The 19,872-nt window shown below is 35.6% G+C and overlaps 1 protein-coding gene across 1 annotated transcript; it reads right to left on the reverse strand.

Annotated features, from left to right (window-relative positions):
• Positions 1-3,634: 3,634 nt before the first annotated feature.
• Positions 3,635-18,831, reverse strand: LOC149806732 (actin-2-like). Its single transcript, XM_089956970.1, has 3 exons — positions 18,649-18,831; positions 5,785-5,800; positions 3,635-4,769 (listed from the first exon to the last, which is right to left on the reverse strand). The coding sequence occupies exons 1-3, from the start codon at positions 18,757-18,759 to the stop codon at positions 3,778-3,780; spliced, it is 1,119 nt and encodes a 372-aa protein (XP_089813096.1). The 5' UTR covers positions 18,760-18,831; the 3' UTR covers positions 3,635-3,777.
• Positions 18,832-19,872: the final 1,041 nt, after the last annotated feature.

Genomic DNA, 19,872 nt, shown 5'->3' on the forward strand with positions numbered 1-19,872 from the left:
TGTGTATTCTGTTTGTTAAAAAATCTTTGTGGTAGACTGAAATATATACACCTCTTCCGTTTTCATTGCATTGTCATACACTTGCTCGTATTGATTAGTCACAATGGCTCAAAGAAATACATTTATTTGTCTGTCTCAGTCTAAGAATCTACCTGCCTGTGATCATTCCAACCCTTAGATTCCAAAGAAACGTAATCTAAAGTTTAAGTGTCTGCTTGCCACACGAAAAACAAACAATTCCAGTTATGACTCGAAAACGAATGACTATTAATATTTTAGTTTGGACTCTTCAGATTTCCGTGTCAAAGGTCAAATGAGTATTCAGTTTTGAAATCTATTGAAAAAATGCCCGCAGGACTAACATTGAATATGTTAAATCTCGTCAATCTAGTTTAATATTTATGATAAGACAACACATTATTCCATGCATACTGCATAAAACCCTTTCTTTAATTCTGGATACATGTACTATTTTCTTTAGGCAATACACAGATCTTCAAACTGGGGGCCCCGAGTGGCCGAGTGGTCTAAAGCGCTCTTCGTTACGGATGACTGCCATCTCACCTCTGTCTGCGGCGGTTCGAGTCTAAGATTCAGGCAATGTGGACATGTGAGAAAGCTTGCCAGTAGCTTCTCGTGGGTCGGTGGTTCTTTCCGGGGTTTTCCGGGTTCTTCCTCCACCATTAATACTGACCGCCATGTATAGCCTATCGTGCTGAAAAATGGCGTTAAACCCCACAACAACAACAACAACAAGATCTTCAAACTAAACACATAGGTCCACAAATATATCAACATCTGGTACACGTACACTTATAGATGGAGGTGGGGATGATTCTGACCGCTGATACACGTACACTTACAGATGGAGGTGGGGATGTTTCTGACCGAGTAACTATTTGAGGACAAACAAAACAAAAAAGATTATTCCATGTATTAATTTGGTAATTGGTCATTTGTAATCATTTCTTATTTCTGGAGAATTGTCGAGAATTACAATGAAGAAAAACTATTGGAACACCAGGATGTAACTTGCCACTATGATAAAATTTTCGATTCAGGAATGTGTGATTATGAATTCATGCTACGTTGTCATTTTAGAATGTGTAAACATTCGTTAATAGAGTGAAATCATATAAGAAATATAGTTTAAACTCAAACCTGAGCTTAAAGACCACTCAGACGATCTAAAGGTGGTTGTCATAGATTGATGGTCTGTATGTATAGGTAAAAATTACTAACTTATGCATCAATAGACAGATGGAACTGTGCGTTACATAAAGATGGTAACGAGCACGTTTTGATTCTGTGTCTATTCTATGTTGGTAAAAGTATCTGGATTAACGCTAAGGTTTTAGCCTAAAAAGCAACAGAATGCATGCAAATCAAGCATCGTATCTGAAATACTACTGTTTTCTACCTTGTTAAATATCTCCTGTATTTATAACCCGACACCTATTAAGCAACACATATATACTGACCAGAACCCATACCTACTGTTATCTTATGTAGCATATGGTCGACAAAGAACCGAACCTATTGTGTTTATCGATGAGGAACTATGTAACGCAAAATCGACAACTGACGTTGTGTAATTGTGTGTATTTTTCGTTCGTCTCTGCTCTTATTTGTACACTCCTATTACAATTTATTTAGATTGTTTGTCCGTCTCGGAACCTATTTGAATACTCTTATTAAAATTTCCATAGACTGTTATACTTATCTTGATGCTAAAGTTCAGTAAGGGTTTATACCATTGTGTTGTTTATATTTGTTTTTACATCTTTTATCAGTGTTTGTATTTGTTTTCTGTTTTATCGTCGACACAAAAGCTTAAAACCCCTCACCACCCTTCTGTGATAGTATATACGAATATGGCAGTATGTTTGTGTGCTAGTGTTTGACTGAGAATTCATACCTTTTTTTTTCCTTTCATCACACTTTGGGTACGAATATATTTATAAAATGTTATAAGCTGGTAAGCTATTTGTGTAACTGGATAGAATGAAATCACTAGGACGCTTAAGTTGTATAAACATAGGGCGACGTTTGAAAATATTTATAGGAAATGTGACTACTAATAAATACGTCTGACATTAACAGTGAGAAAGGTTGGGAGAGAAGAAGGCACCAAATAAATGCAGACTTACAAAAATTGTTCTGCTAAGATCTCCATTAAGAGTTCAAAATTTCCTCTTAAATATCACATACAACGTCAAGTAATTGTAAAGCGAAGTCCGCGATTTTCTCATGTGACAAAGGTAACGACAATCTAGCATATGTATACACATGTGACAGAGGGAATGACAATCTAGTCTGTGCATACAAACGAGTATAACAAAATTAATTTGCCTACCTGAAGTGGTGCTTGCAAAACTTTGCTATAATGGCGCGTTTTTGTCATAAAGTCCATATCTAAGATGTATACAAATGAGTAAACGAATAAATACTGAAAAGATTATGTAATGGCCTCAACCTTTTATAAGTTCGTTTACATAAATTTACAAATCTTCTAATCAAGTTTTATTTGAGTACTTCAGTAGTTTTTAGTAATTGTGCTAACACTGTTTTTTTCACAGAAATCCAAGATCGAAATGTTCAAGAATGTAATTTGCTGCGATTCCCTTGAAAAAAGATCAGCTTATTTACTTCAGACCATAATCAAATTTGTAAAATTTCATCGCTCAACCTCCGATAGTTTTGAGGCTATCGTGCAAAATTGGTGTTTGGTTATATATAGAAGCATAAATTGTTCCCAGAACCTGACACTAGCAATTAAGATAACAGCATGCAATTTTGGTTGACGAACTCAATCCGCTTGAAGGAGAGAAAGAGAGGCAGCTATTTTATTTTTCGTCCCCGCACAAAATGAAATAACTGCAACATTTAATGTATATGGGGAATTTCAAAACATTAAGTAGTGGAAATCAAACGTAAATAGTAACATCATGTCCAACGGGGAAAATCGCCCAAAAATATTACCTTTGCTTTGAAAAAGAAATTTACGATAATTTACGATAGGATTCGTGTTTTCGAATACAACATGAGAGAGAGAGGGGGAAAGATAGAGAGAGAAGAAAAAGAAGTAAGTGATGATGATGATGATTTTAAAAAATGGTGCGGGAGAAAAGAATTATGCAAGAAGACGGTGTGTAACAAATGAAATTTTCATGTTTGATAATTTATTTCTAAACTCGTAAGAGTTCCATAAAATTTTATGAAAGCTGGAATCTCATCTTTACAACAAAGACTGCATGTAATTATATTAATTAACAAACGACCAGGCTTGAATCGAGTCCGAGTATACAAAGTAAGGAAACGATTATGCAATCGTAAATAGTGTACTGAAAACCCGAAACTGTTTTCCAGACAAGCCATTTAGAAACCGTCATTACTACAGCAATTTCTGTTTGGGTTCAATAATATTCATCCTGTATCACGTCGTATGTAAGGCATCTCCGATTGCATCTTGCATCTTGTGAATGTTATTGAGAGAGAGAGAGAGAGAGAGAGAGAGAGATAGGTTATATGTTTTTGATGAAAGTATCTCAGTATTATGTGAGTGGTCATGTTATAGCGTATTTTATGAAATGCAGCATTGAATGTATTCATAGTTCTTTCCACGTCTGCTTGTTAATGAAATTAATCTCTACGGAGACAAAAATGTTTCTGTTACTGGTAGACAAGGTTAACAAAACAACTGGAACGATTGTCATAATACTGGCGCATGCATTTTGCATTTCATAAACAAGTCCAAAACATATTGCCAGAGCGAATTTAGAAGAACTTTCTGTGAACAATGCTTGGCCCTGATTCATCGTATTCCTGCTTGCTGATCCACATCTGCTGGAAGGTGGAGAGAGAGGCCAAAATGGAACCACCTATCCATACGGAGTACTTCCTCTCTGGTGGAGCGATAACTTTGATCTTCATGGTAGGTGGCGCCAAGGAAGTCATTTCCATCTGTATACGGTCAACAATACCTGAGTACATAGTGGTACCGCCAGATAATACGGTGTTGCAATAAAGGTCTTTACGTATGTCTACATCACATTTCATGATACTGTTGTAGGTTATCTCGTGGATACCCGCAGACTCTATGCCCAGGAAAGATGGCTGGAAGAGAGCCTCTGGACAACGGAACCTCTCATTACCAACGGTAATGACCTTTCCATCAGGAAGTTCGTAGCTCTTCTCCAGAGAACTGGATGAAGCAGCAGCAGCCATTTCTTGCTTAAAGTTCAGAGCTACATAGCACAGTTTCTCCTTAATGTCTCTGACAATTTCTCTCTCGGCAGTTGTGGTGAAATAATATCCACGTTTTGTGAGGAATTCCATCAGATAATCTGTCAGATTCATTCCTGCCAAGTCAAGACGTATGATGGCGTAGGGAAGGGCGGAACCTTCATAGATAGGGACACTGTGGGTCACGCCATCACCTGAATCCAACACAATACCAGTGGTACGACCAGAAGCATGCAGAGACAACACAGCCTGGATCGCAATATACAAAGCTGGTGTGTTGAAGGTCTCGAACATGATTTGCGCCATCTTTTCTCTGTTTTCTTTTGGGCTGAGGGGAGCTTCTGTCAACAGAACGGGGTGTTCTTCTGGAGCCACACGGAGTTCATTGCAGAAGGTATGATGCCAGATTTTCTCCATAACGTCCCACTTAGTGACAAGTCCGTGTTCAATAGGATACTTTCGAATGATACCTCTGTTGTTAAGGGCTTCGTCTCCGATTAAGGTCACCTTATGCCCCATACATCCTAAAGGAATACAAAATAAATGTGCTTGATTTGTTTTGTTTGAAGAGGAAATTTCGTTTCCACTGCGTAACTCCTTCATGAAACATACTGTACTGGTAACATTATGATGTATTTTCTCCCTTATCCATCTATATTTATTTCTCTATTTTGCTGTCCTTCTCTCTCTCTCTCTCTCTCTCTCTCTCTCTCTCTCTCTCTCTCTCTCTCTCTCTCTCTCTCTCTCTATATATATATATATATATATATATATATATATATATATATATATATATATATATATATATATACTTTGATTAAAATAAAACTTACTGCTACCATTATTAACATTAAGGGTGAAAATCTGTCTTCTTACTTTATTGCCACCATTTTTGGTAGCATCAACGTACAGCTAAAGAAAAATGCTATCAGCACTTTGGAGATCCACTGGTTGATTTTACCATTGGTACAGTAAATTACTTTCCTTGATACTGTTGAAAGATATGCCAGACTGATTAGAAAAGAAGCAGAACAAATGACGACAAAGTTCTTGTCTTATGATCAGTTTATATCGTCAGTGCTCAGTTTACCTCCCTTAGTGCTACTCTCAAAAGAAAAACAGGAGACAAAAGTGATAAATGAGTGTATGTGACTTCTGTGAAAAGTATTATAAGAAATTAAAGCTTTGATACTTCTTATTTCTTCACACGAAAAAATTGAATCTAATTTAAGTGGTGATTGTGGCGACCACCTGTGTGAACCTGGATTATATTTTGACAGTTTCGATGACACTTGTTGTCACTCTTGGTAAGACCTGCTGAGTGTCTTTAGCATAAAGAAAGCAGACTTAGGTCTGTAAAAGTGTCTGTGCTTTGTTACAAATATGAGCAAAAGAGGAGGGGGACACTCTGACTACTCAATCGATATTGACTACACCAGTACTGTGTCGACGTAGGAAGTAATGGCACTAGTAGTATTAGTAGTCACTGATGGCCGAGTGGTCTAAGGCTATCGCCTTTACAGATCAATGACATTTCACCCTTGTGTCTGCGTAGGTTTTAGCTCAGCCAGCAGGGGTATCTGATGAAACTTTTTGCTCGTATCTAACCGTGGATTAATGGTTCTTGCAACAAAATTTCACGACAAGGAGACCCCTAGTCCCTCTCTTTAAAAAGGATAAAATGGGAAATGAAAAAGCACATACTCATTATTTGAATAAAAAGTTGAGTTTTTAGCCATTTATATCACACTAAAAAGAAATAGTTTTCAGTAATAGAATGTTGATTTTTAAACATTATACATGTAAATTTATCAATTTATTTACCCCTACAATAACACTATAAAAATCTCCAAAACTACAACAATAAAATCGTTATGAATTAGTCTCGATCCGATGAACTATCTCTTAGAATGCTGTGGAGTATTCTCTGCAAGAAAAATAGCATATCCTTTTCCACCAACGAATCTAACACAGTAAATCAACACCTGCCATTATGCTGTACTGCATACACGTAAACGTAAAACTTTGTTTATAACTTCAACATGCACACATATTAAGCAAAAGCTACCGTTAAGCATGAATAATGACGGCTACACATGAAACTTTACAACTCAGTAAACCATTCTGAACAGTGATACTGTTGCAGTTGTCCACTGCAAATCACATTGAGCAAATACCTTGATGTCTGTTATGGCTTCAAAAATTGCCACATCAGAGTAGTTGGTACAGATTTTATGAAGATTTGCCAAAAACCCGGGTCTCGTCACTATTTTAGAAAAGATTTACTAGACCGAGACCGGATAAACCTATTACAACACATACATTTATACAACTATGATACCTTACACCATTTGCTCTTTTCTGTAAGTAAATAAAAAAGTAAGAAACATTAAATACAAATTAAAATAAATAAAATGGCCAGTCCAAACGAAAGCACTATAAAGCATGATTAAAACAATTTAGCATACACGTGTAATACACATGTTACTTTAGACTGATCCTTGGCAATGATCACTAAAATGTAAAACCATGATATATCAACCAGCCGCAAGACCTAGTGTCTGAGGAGGGAAGTATTTGTCATAAAAATATACTGGGAACGAAAATAATTGGATCCGCTCCGGAGACATTCTGAGTAGGACCCACCGTAAAATAATAAAATGCAAACAGCCAAGAGCAATCCCTTAACAAAAATAATACATATTTTTTCTTCCAAATTCTTTTTTAAATTATATTTTATAGAAAATAAAACAACTACGCTATGGGGGATACAGAAACACATAAAAGCCTTTACAATTTTCAAATGGCGGTAGGGTGGGACACTTCAGATAGCAATAGTTTAACAGAGCTAAGGATTTCATTATCAGATGAATATTCTAAGCGTTATACATTATACATACTATAGAACATAATCATGAATGAAGGTTTATAATTGACTTACTTAAAATGCTACTTTCAAGGTCCAGTTTAACTTAAATTCGTTTCGTTTATTTTTTGTGTGTGTTGTTATTGTTGTTGATTTGCCAGTGAATTGTGTTTCACTATTTTATTATTTCCAAATTAACTTCTACAGTTAAAAAAAAATCGGTTACAAGTATCTGCACAGGTTATACACATACTGTTTGATATATGATTGTGTCCATTGTGCCTAACAATTATCCGTTAATTGGAACCAATTATTGATTATAAATTTCTGACCGATTCCCATCACTAGTGGGATATATAGTAGAATAGATTAGCAATAAAAGGACTTCCAAACTCATTTTAAAATGTTTTGTTACGGTGACAGACTTAATAAGGAAAACTAAGTAACGATAATATTTAAAGGTATGGTCTGTGAAGTCCTTTGTCCATTTGTTAATAAACACCCGCAGGATATTTTGCATGGGGGTGGGGGTCAGTCAGTCACAGCCGGGAGAGTTACTATAGTAAGCAGTCTGAAACTAAAGCTAATATTACTAAGCATTTTGAACTGAACATTGTGACATATTTTCAGCTTCATTTGCATGATTCAACTTGTATATATATATATATATATATATATATATATATATATATATATATATATATATATATATATATATATATATATATGCAGTATGGTTTTGGGGGGTTCATGTGAGTGATCCACCTTGACCAATGCTGTGGGCGCCCATGCTTATGCATCAATCAATACAAAGTGATAGGTGCAAAAAATTATGATACATTTAAATAATTATTTTGATAACTGGTTTGTGTATGAAAAATTAAATGAAATACCGTACAATTGGGTACCCATAAAAAAGTTTTCCAAGTTCAGATCGAGACAAAATAACGATTACAGTTTGAAAATTGTGTCATGTGATCATTTATTCATCATCACAATAGCTTGTAATTTTGCTTCCAATTAACTTGTCATATATATACTATATAATAATATAAAGTAGGACACTTCTCTCCTTTCTTGCATGACCTATTTAAGAACCAAAGCTGATATTTCACACTGTTGCTCTGCAAATACTTCCTGTTTGTCATACAGAAAATAAGCTACACTGATTTCTGAAAGGTGGTTATTGTTTGACCTGGAGCGGAACAAGCAATAACAACAAACGAGAATTCAATGTAACATATTTCAATGTGCAACACACAGGTAGCGTAGTTTTAATATCGACCAAAGGATTCAAGATACAATTCAAAGTAGAAACTTCACATGAAAGTGGTTATTAAATGATGAGTAAAGTACTTCATTCAACACGAGTAACACGTTTGGAATGTATATCACGCATTTATTTAGAGCGTTTAATTGGACAGTTTTCCAATGGCTAGAAGCATAATTTCATTCACTTCATTATGTGTTGCAATCGGTGAATGTCGACCAGCGGCAATACCTACCGGAAATGCTTCTAGTGCAACCTTCATACACAAGATTTCTGACGAAAGGGCAAATAATGAGGCTACCGAAAAGGGCTATTGTCGAATGAAAATAATGTACATCATTTATATAATGTACCTGTATATATTATATCGCAATGTAAAATTGATAGTTATATCACAAAGTTAAGTTAACTTAAGCATCAGATGAAAATGAAATGGTTAGTTCCTTAAGCACAATCATACCATCGACTCTCAGGGACCTGAGCTTCCAGGTGCAATACTCTCGACATTCTGAAAAGACGTGCCGTTTCTGCCTGTCATGGGTCAATTTTAACCCAGACGCTCCCCGTTTTCATATTATGGTCAGCGTGACCAATCTGCAGAATAGCCAAAGACTTTACTTACATAAACAAGCTTGAGGCCAGATGGACTAATTAATAGCTAATCCTTATCATTCTAATTGTGAAAAGGACTGCCTTTCCGAATATTAAGTGACGTTCCTAAAGAAGCAAGTATGTAAGCACCTGTGATTAGCTAGGAAATAAACGATGCCCGAATTTATTGTAACGGTGTTTAAAGAAAATTGGTGAATACGAATCATGAAAACAATCAAAGCTATCCCAGAGTCTGATTTCGGCAATATTATTAAATTATTGACACTGACACAATAATAACTGTAAATAAGTGATTTCTATAGGACATTTCAGTATAAGCAGAGATCTTTTAGTAGAGTGCAGAAAAGTTGATGACTCGTAACAAATGAGTCGGCCTCATGTTTTCGTTTCTCGGGAAATAACTTGTGATGAAAATGGCAAAAAGGTGGAGAAAAGAAGCAATAGCAGACAAAAGTTTCATTTGAAAAACAGTTGACATCGGCAGTCCCAACCTACATATTAATGAAAATTAAGTTCCACTTTCTTGAATCAGTGCTTTACTGACTACTAAGCCATATTTCTTATCTGTTATATAGTGTAGTATTATAGTTTTAAATCCACCAATCCCACAGTTTGCTTTTATTAATAAGGTATTTAGATCAAATATCTTTCAGTTCATGCTTTTTATTCTTATTTATTCAGTTTATCTTAACCATTATAGGGATATATTGATAAAAGTCAAGATGGCCGCTATCGCTTAACCGGCTTGAAGCAGCTGTTCCGTTTTTCAGTGCCGTTTTCATGATATTTGTGTTTGTTGCCTGTCTTCATCTACGTTACTGTGTTCATTATGTATTGGCTGTTCAATTTGTATGTTTCTTCATCTCCTTGTTTTGGAAATGAGAACAATTAGACTTTTTCTCAGCTGTCTAGCTCCACTGTTTTTGTACAAACCGCCATCACGTGATACTTGCCAGTCAACCCGTTTATGCTATGATGGACCCTCACTAATTGTTTTAAATGATCACTCCTTGGCTCTCCACACTACATTGTGCTCTAGACTAAAAGAACTGGGATTACATTCATCATTATCTAAATGTAAACAGAAGCGGAACAAAAGAAACGTTGTTTCAAAGCTGGCCGGCGTAGAACAGGAAGAAGAATTCCAGTTATCTCCCTCATTTCGGCTCAACAAATTTTAAAACATTCGACCGTTAATTTAGATAACATAATTCAAATCCCTATTAATTTGTCAACCTTTGTGTCAACTATCCCAAAGGAAATGCCTCTGCGTATTGCAATATTCATTGCCCAGTCAGTAGGACCACCGGAAAAGCGCACATAAATAGTTAATTTTATCAACGACCAGAATATTGACGTCTTTTTCCTGACAGAAACATGGCTAAAAACATCAGGCGCTGAGCCCAAGTGTGCGGATCTAACACCCACTGGTTACTCCATCAAGTCGTTCTCCCGTAACTCTCGCAGAGGTGGAATTGCTGTCATCACAAAGAAATCCATGATCAAACGCCTTAACCACACCACAACATTCAATTTTGACCACACATCGTTTGAACTAGTCCAAACCACACTCACACTGGAGCAAAGGTCAGTCCATTATTTCTGCCTATACTGCCCTCCTCCTAGTTGAAAAAACAAGCTGGCTGAATGTCTCTTTTTCGAGCAGTGTCCGAATCTCTTGGAGTATGGAAATTTGATAGATGGCAACCTGATTATTCTTGGAGATTTCAACTTTCACTTAGACTGTCCCGGAAACCCAAACACATCAGAACTCATAGATTCCATTAATGTTTTCAACCTCGAACGGTCAGTTAACCAACCCACCCATAAACATGGTCACCTTTAGATTGGATTCTTCATAGACCTGATGATAACATTCTACGGTCTTCCCTGGTATCCCATGACCTTGCATAAGATCACCTCTGCATTATATGCCATCTTGACGTATCAGTCCCTACCCCTCCACCTTTATCTGCTACTAAGAGAAACCTCCGTATGATAAATAGAACCAAACTAATGAACGACATCCAAGCAAACCTAACAACTTGCTTACCTCCTACAGCTGAACAACTCAATAACTGTCTGCGTTCATTGCTCGACAAACATGCCCCAGCAACCAAGTGCAGAGTATCAATTCAAAAGTGTTATCCATGGTATAGCAGTGTTAGGGACCACCTACGCACTGCTAAAAGAGACCGCCGTAAAACTGAGAGTCTTTGGCTTTCCACCAGACTCACTATTCATAAGCAAATCTATGAAGCCGCTAAGAAGAACGTCACAAATATAGTCCATGCAGCGAAATCAGCCCACTGCCCTACTAAGATCATGGAAAGTTCCAGCTGCAAAGAGCTCTTCGAGATTACTAGCAAGCTAATGTCAAGGAACAAGTCAACACCACTTCCAACTACTTCTCTCCAGTCGACCTTCCAGACATGTTTGCAAATTTCTTCTCACAAAGTACAAACCGTTAGAGATAAGCTTGACACCCCAATTTCAATTGACTTGTCGTCACTATACAGTTCGGATACAGAATTTGAGCGGCAACCAATAGCAGCATTTAAACCTGTCTCTATGGATTTCGTACGTACAATCCTGATGAAGAGTGCACCAAAGTCATGTGAACTTGATCCAATTTCAACATCACTGCTGCTTGAGTGCTTAGATTCAGTATTGCCGTTACTAACTGATGTTATTAATACCTCTCTCTCATCCGGGGAATTACCATCATTTTTAAAAACTGCCATTGTAAAGCCTCTGCTGAAGAAACCAACACTAGACTATAGCGATTTAAAGAACTACCGGCCAGTTTTTAATCTCCCATTCATATAAAAAATCTTAGAAAAGGTTGTTCTATCCCAGCTTGTATCTCATCTGAATTCAAACAGTCATTTTAGCAATGTACAATCTGCATATCGCCCTTGCCACAGTACTGAAACTACTCTTCTAAAAGTAGTTAATGGCATTCTCTCTGCATTGGATAGCGGAAAGATTACAGTCCTCAGCCTCCTTGATTTGTCTGCAGCATTTGACACAATAGACCATGATATATTACTTCACCGTATCCAGCATGTATTTGGCATTCATGATACAGCCTTACTGTGGTTCAAGCCCTACTTGGTCAACAGGACACAAATTGTATCTGCAAATGGAATACACTCCAATCCTGTTGATCTATGTTGTGGTGTTCCACAGGGGTCTGTTCTAGGACCTGTGCTCTTCATTCTATACACTCAGTCGCTCTCAAGTATCATAGATCATCATCCAGTGTCTCACCAATTGTACGCTGATGACACCCAAATATACAAATCTAGCCACCCAACTGAAGTTGATGCTACCATCCAAAGTGTAGAGAGGTGCATTTCAGATGTGAAATCATGGATGACATGTAACAAGCTGCAGATGAATGACGATAAAAATGAGGCCATTCTGATCACAACACAAAGACTTTCTCATTCACATCCTTTACCTCAAACAATAAATATCAGCAACACCAACATTAAATTCACACAATCAATACGAAACCTAGGTGTTACTCTGAACAGTACTCTCACATTGTACCAACATGTCATGAACATATGCAAGGCTACATATCTTGAGCTGAGACGCATCAGCCCATTTCGCAAATATCTTTCAGCTGATGCCACTAAAACACTTGTGTGTTCATTAGTACTTTCAAGACTGGACTATTGTAACTCAATTATGTCTGGTTCATCTCAAATTCTACTCCAGAAACATCAAAAAGTTCAAAACACAGCTGCTCGGATCATACTTAGAGTACCACGAGCTAAGCACACATTCCCGTTGCTCTGTACCCTACACTGGCTATCCATTCGATCCAGAATCAAACACAAATTTTGTTCTCTGTGCTACGTTTCACTGTCTGACTCTAGTCCAACATACCTATCCGACCTCACCCATGGGTACACACTAGCAAGATACGTACGCTCTTCTTCTGACTCATTATTCCCACTATGAAAACAAAGTCATATGGACAGCGTTCTTTTGCATTCCAGGGCCCAGCAACATGGAATGAATTGCCCACTGAACTTAGACACAAAGATACAGTGATACCATTCAAGCGTGCTCTCATAACTCACTTATTTCGACTGCAAGAACAAACTTAAAGACCTAATAACGTTTCCTACCTTAAATATTCTCAGCATGCTTTTTTTATTTTTTCTAATTTCATAGTATTTGTTTTTGTAATCATATCATTATATGTTTTTTAATCTTATAGGTGTTGTCTATTGTTGTAAAGCGCTTAGCGCTTCTAAAGATTACACGCTATACATATTCCTCATTATTATTATTATTATTATTCATGGTTTTGCAGCACATAATCCCGCAGCGCTAAATTGTTTGAGAAAAGAAAAGAAAATAGCATTATGCTTGGTATTCTTCCATTTCTTCATTTAATTTCGAAATACCGCCGAATGGAGGACTGACCGGCTTGCAGTCTATTTTTGACCATCCAGCATGTACATCGCGCTCGTACTTAGCACCATTTTCGGGCTCAATAACACTCAAGGGTATCTCCATTAACACGTTGCTAGCTCCAATAATCAGATATACTTCACAACTTTAACAATTATTGTCATCATCACTATCATCCGCCAGTATTTGCCGAACGAAATCGTCATCTGAAGATGAAACACGCCGGGAATGAACCATTTTGAGTTTTCAAGGAAGCCCGTATTTTAAACACGCATCTGTACAACTTCTTTGCTGCAATGATGAAATTACGACATAATGTATGTTCCAGGGAACAAAGTACCAATCAAATTTAGTTTAACAACCATTCATTCAAGTTAAGCTAAAGAACCCGGATGTGTTACCAAATGCCTACCCAAAGAATCGATGTCTCGACAAGAGCTACGATACTTCTTTTTGGTTGACTTATGTCAGGACAGTCACTATAAGGGTGAACGGTTAAATAAAGGTTGTCTACTGCGCCGACAATATTTTCTTATTTGCGACTTTAAACTAATTGGCAAAAGGTCTCGCTCATCATTGCTTTCCAGTTGCATGAATTATTAAACCTTTGCCAATATTTCATGGGGAATAGGCAACATTAAGTTCTGATTGGTGGTTATTATTTACCTTGGACCGGAAAAAACAATACCCACTAATTGGAATTCAGTGTAAAAAATTTCACTGCGTGACACACCGGTGGTGTAGCTTTGCAATTCGACCAAAGTAGATTAAATACAAATCAACAAAGAAATGTTGTTATTAAATGATGAGTAAATTACTTCAGTATACACGTGCTGAGCATGCTATTGTGATCATATAATTAGAATGGAATTGGCGTGGGGGGACAGATTACGAACCATATCACTGTGTTTCTTTGAAGAAGGCAAGTGAATGTTGTCAATAGTCTTTATCGTTTTTACTAATCAAATTGAGTGTCAGTGCCTACAATGGTCGTCTCAAAAATGCATTTTCAATTTAAAGAATAACAAGGCAAACAAATAATTATTCGTGACTGCTGAAAATTAAAATAGACTGCATACGGTAAAGTTTTATATCCATTCTCCACCTCTTGTACTGATATGTGTATCGGTAGAGCAAACGGTTCAATGCGTCTAGATCGTTTCACCCTTATGTATAATGTTTAAACTTAGCATTCCATTTGCTGAAAAATATTTTAATTGTAGTGTGATAATATGAATGGCTAAGAATTAAAACGTGATGTGCATTAAAATAATGAACATGTGCTTTTTTATCCTTTCTATCATTTTGTAATTGAGGGACTCTTGAGTTTATGCCAGGGATTGAATTAATACTGATTGATGGTTAGGTGGTGGGCTGCTATCACTCTGTTTTATAAAATCTTGCAATCGAAGGATTAAGATCTAACTGCAACACATCAGTGCATACTTTTATCATACAAAATCATCTTGACAGAAGTAAACCACTCTGATAGGGCATTCATATTCTATAACATGTTTCTAATAACTAACGTTTTTTATCTTTACACTTTTATCTCTACACGGTTTTCAAATTATTTTTATTCATTGCAGAAGAAGAAGGCGAAGACAACTGTTGACTTTGTTGCTGTTGTTAACATATGTTCATCTTTACTAATTGGCTGCGTCATGTAAATGCAAAGCAGAGTTTTAAGTAAATTGCTTTATCTGAGAGTTGAAAGAATATGAGAGAGAGAGAGCTAAGAATGATGTTATTTTTTCCATTGTTCTTCGGACTCCGTTGGCACTATAATTGCAGTCAAGTGCTACATGTTAAATGGCAAATAAAAGACAATTCGATAGCTTACCAAGTCTTGAAAGTTTTCAAAGGATAATACAGTTTCAACTAATGTTAAATCTAACAAGTAATACTTTTGAAATCAATATTATCACATGACATTTAAAAATATTATATATCTTTGAAAGGTATTTGCATTATTTCAGATGATAACTAATTTTATGTAAATAAAGATGGACTGGAAAGGAACAGTGTGGCCCAAGATTTAAACAGGAAAGCTTTCATTTGCAATAGAAGACACATTCAGCTATTGAATTTGGTAATCCATTTTATAGGCCGTGTTTATGTTTGTATTTTTAACTTTAATTAATCTAATGTGTCATGTAAATGCAAAATAAATTTTACCTATTGATTTATTTGCGAGCCCAAAGACTCTGAGAAAGGGCACAATAACCATGCTGTTATTTCCATTGTTCTTTGGACAGCAATAGCTTTAACATTTCAGCCAAGGTGCTGCAGATTTTACGAAAACATAAAGGCAATTAGATGCATCCTAAGTCTTGAAAATTTTCACAGGTAGGAAAATACATATCAACATTAACAATATTCAGATTTTAGCTAGAATCTTCTTCACAGATGACCTAGGATATTTTGAAACAACGGGATTTTAAAGAAAATAATTACATTCTGGCGTTATTTGTGGTCATTCTCAACAGGCTATCTTTCAAGCATTCTGTGTTTAAGAACTTTATCTTGACCAACTGGCCAGGTTTTAACAAAATTTAGACTAACAATTAATGTTTTAAACTCGATATTTTTCACATAATATTTGAAAGAAGGGCATTTGCATCATTTTCAAATGAAGACCCATTTGATGTAAATAAAGAATGACACTGGAAGAAAATGGCCGAACATTTAAACAGGGAAGCATTCATTTGCCACAGAAGACAAAGGCAACCGTTGACTTCAATACCACATCAACTCTTCCATAAATTCTGAATGAATCAAACTATCTCCTATTCACCTCACAATTGCCTAGCAAATTTGATGTCCTTTTTGCTCCAAAAAATGTTTTTGTACAAGGAGTATTATCACATCTGTTCCGCAAACTTTACCACTGCCATCTATGTGCAGATGTTATAAACATTGATCTCTTAAAGGACAAGAGCACAAACATATTCTGTTAAATCCTCAGATAGCTCAAAGCAGCATAGAATATAAATAAGGAATATATAAATGTTGAAGTCCTGGTCTTGGTGTTATAGATATACGATTATTTTATGTGCTAATTTGTTAAAAATACTTTTCTTTCTCATTTTTCGCAAGATTAGTACATCAGTTCATCATATTTTTTTTTCTCAAAAATACATTTAAAAAAAAGAATGATAGTTTGATAGAGCACAGGAGAATATCATAATTTTTCTATATAGAGAGTACTTTAAATAATATATTAAACACTGTGAATTTTCTGAGGAAAATGTAAATATGACTTGAAAAAAGCTTGTAGATGCTCTTTAAAAATTTACAAGTAGTTGAAAATGTTTACAAAATGAAAGCAACTTTGGTCCCAGTAAAATCTAGTATGGGAAGTGATTCAATCAGTCTTCACATGTTTTAACTCCAATATTACAACTAATTTTGATACGTTCCAAAATCTTGTAGATGAAACACAAGGCAACAGAGTCGATTCTGGTATGGATGATTGTAGGTTTCAAGTTTGTTTCAAAAACATCATGCCAAAAATCAGCGAACCACTGAAATGTCTGCATGAATAATTTCAAGTTCAGCCCTTATTTCTTCATTAAAGCCCTCATATATTCTAAAAATACTCACTTTTTACAAATTAAGTTCATCAATTACTTTCACTTCTAGAATAGTTGCATCTACATGTTGCTACGTAACATCTTAAAATCTATTTTGAATAAGATTATTAAAGAACGGCCTAAACAGAAGAAGTTAACTGCTGATGAACATGCAGGTTTCATAAAAGAACACGGTAAAACCAAAGATAACATGCATTGCACACATTAATATTGCGATATCTTTGAAATGGCAGTGACTGATAAAATTGTTCATTTGAACACTTTGAGAAGGCACTAGATAAAATAAACTTTACAAATTTATATTAGTAAAATGTTAAATATTTGGAAAGATAATATATATGGCTACATTCAATTACCGTTTTAGTTTACATCGTGGTTGCATTTTGGTTCCATTACAATTATCTTCATTTTATATGACTTTCAAGTGATTTATCTTTGACAGTTATGGTGCAAATATTCAAAGAATGTTTCGATATTTTTGTTACATTATTTTTTGGGCACTTGTACCCTTAATTTTTTTAAATAACGTTGATTATGAGAGAATACGACATTTTAGTATGAATTCACGGAATTGCGGACACTGCATCGACCGTTGCACTTTGTCAATGGCCATTCATGACACGAACAAAATGATTTCTTGTGGATATCTATATCATATACATATTATTTTAATAATGTAGTTTTATTTGAGTCATTTGGTTAATAACGTATATTTTAATATTTTAATTCTGTGGCTGGCCTGTACTATAAGAAGAGTACATTTATCTACTTTCGACATTCATAAATCAAAGTTATTGCCAATTTCATGTCAATATCTAATTCGGTCAAAGTAGGAACGGTCATAGCATTTCCTACACTAATCTAAATTAACATGAAGACAATATTATTATAATCAACCTTTCTTGTATGAAGATGAGAAAGATAATACAAGTAGAAAGTGCTCCCGTGTGGCCGAGTAGCCTAAGGTGCTCGCCTTTACAAATATTATTAGCATTTCAGCCATTTCAGCATGGGTTCGAGCCTTCGTTACCTAAAGAATGCTGAAGATACCCCCATAACCTTCTGCATATCTCTCCCTCCTGGCACTCCTTCATAAAATGAGTTGAAAAGTTCTCTTTTGTTGAACAAGCTTCAATTAATGCCATTATCTTCTCGCGGTATCATTACGCATTACTGATCATTACTTGTTCACTATTTTTTGACAGGGATTACATATTCACTACTTTTGACCGGCTAGTAACTGCTCTCTCTCTCTCTCTCTGATTTTTTAAAGTCTCGTCTAATCTCGAAAAGGATCTTTAAAATGTCAGATTTAGCATGGTTTTCAAATTAAAGAACAATGATAACTTGCAAATCATAGGCACATCCTTGCAGCATTTCCTTTTTCCTTTCATTCTTTTCCTCGTTAACTAATTTAGGTCCTTAAAAACTATTTGGAAGATTAAGAAGCAGAGTTGTATCTAGATCTTGTTTTGAAACTCTACATTGATATATTCATTTTAAAATTCTTACCTGATACCTGGGTCTTCTCACAATAGAGGTGAATGTTTGGTATTGGGATTTTAAAAAACAAACTCCACCGACATATTTCATTGTGAAACTCTTACCTGATGTAGTACGGGTATCCCCACAATGGAGGGGAATACTGCCCTAGGAGTGTAATCACCAGCAAAACCGGCTTTGCACATACCAGACCCATTGTCCAAAACTAAAGCAGCTACGTCTTCATCAGCCATTGTGGATTTTAGATTAGAGTTCGGAATGTAAGATTCAGTAAAACGCCCGAGTTTGGAATGGCATAGATCATGATAATCGGCTAAATTTTCCTATCCCCTAGATTTATGACTAGACAGTGATAATCTGGGCCAGATTATTTAATCTTATTTCCATATTAGGCAATCCTTTTCTATGTAAGAAAATTGACACGTCTTATGCGGGTCGAGTGATTTATCTTTGAACAGTTGTGTGGTACATCTTGCCATCTCAAGCACACGAAATAACCCATCTTAAAACCACTTATTAAATGTATCTTTATATACATTAATGTCACATACTGTCCACTTATATTTCAATTGAATGTATGCATTGAATGCACAAAACTTCAGTATGTTAACTCCGGATTTCGCATTAAATTACTGGTTTTCTTTTCATGTGTACGTCGTTTACGTTTGAGAACCAACCAGGGAAGTTACATAAAACTTTTTACTGATTAAGGTATTCAACTGTATTTATATTTGTCTTGTATACGCTGAGTAATTAAAATCCCCATGTAGGTATATATTGAAATCTGTCTTGTATACACTGAGCAAATCATATGTCCATTATGGTACATATTAATATATGTCTTGTATACACTGAGTAAATCATATGTCCATTCAGGCAAATGTTGAAATCTTTCTTTTATACACCGCGTAAATCACCTGTCCATCGCGGTATATGATTAAATCTGTCTTCTATACATACAGTAAACCCCCTTGTCCATTGAGGTATATATTTAAATCTGTTTTCTATACAATAAGTAAATCACATGTCCACTGAGTCAGAATTCATATGTCAGATAATTATTGCTGTGTACATTTGAAATAATTTAGCACAAATACATGGTGTAATGACCAAAGTGGTATTACAAAACCTTAAACTGGCCTATTTACCGCAGTCACTGGCCAGCTATACAACACTGTGCAACAACATATAAATTCGAACAAACACTCGTGCGGACAAGACTTTGACACTTTCTGTATTCGGCCTACATCTATTACTTCTGAGGCAGCCGAGTCCAGCTGCAATATGCTAACAGCTGAGATGATATATATATATATATATATATATATATATATATATATATATAT

Source organism: Sinohyriopsis cumingii, chromosome 1, assembly GCF_028554795.1.
Source record: "Sinohyriopsis cumingii isolate HCF-2022 chromosome 1, ASM2855479v2, whole genome shotgun sequence".
Lineage (NCBI taxonomy): Eukaryota > Metazoa > Mollusca > Bivalvia > Unionida > Unionidae > Sinohyriopsis > Sinohyriopsis cumingii.

What these genes read in the sequence shown, in the direction of transcription:
- LOC149806732 (XM_089956970.1), bottom strand. Translation starts at nt 18,759, where the DNA reads ATGGCTGATGAAGACGTAGCTGCTTTAGTTTTGGACAATGGGTCTGGT.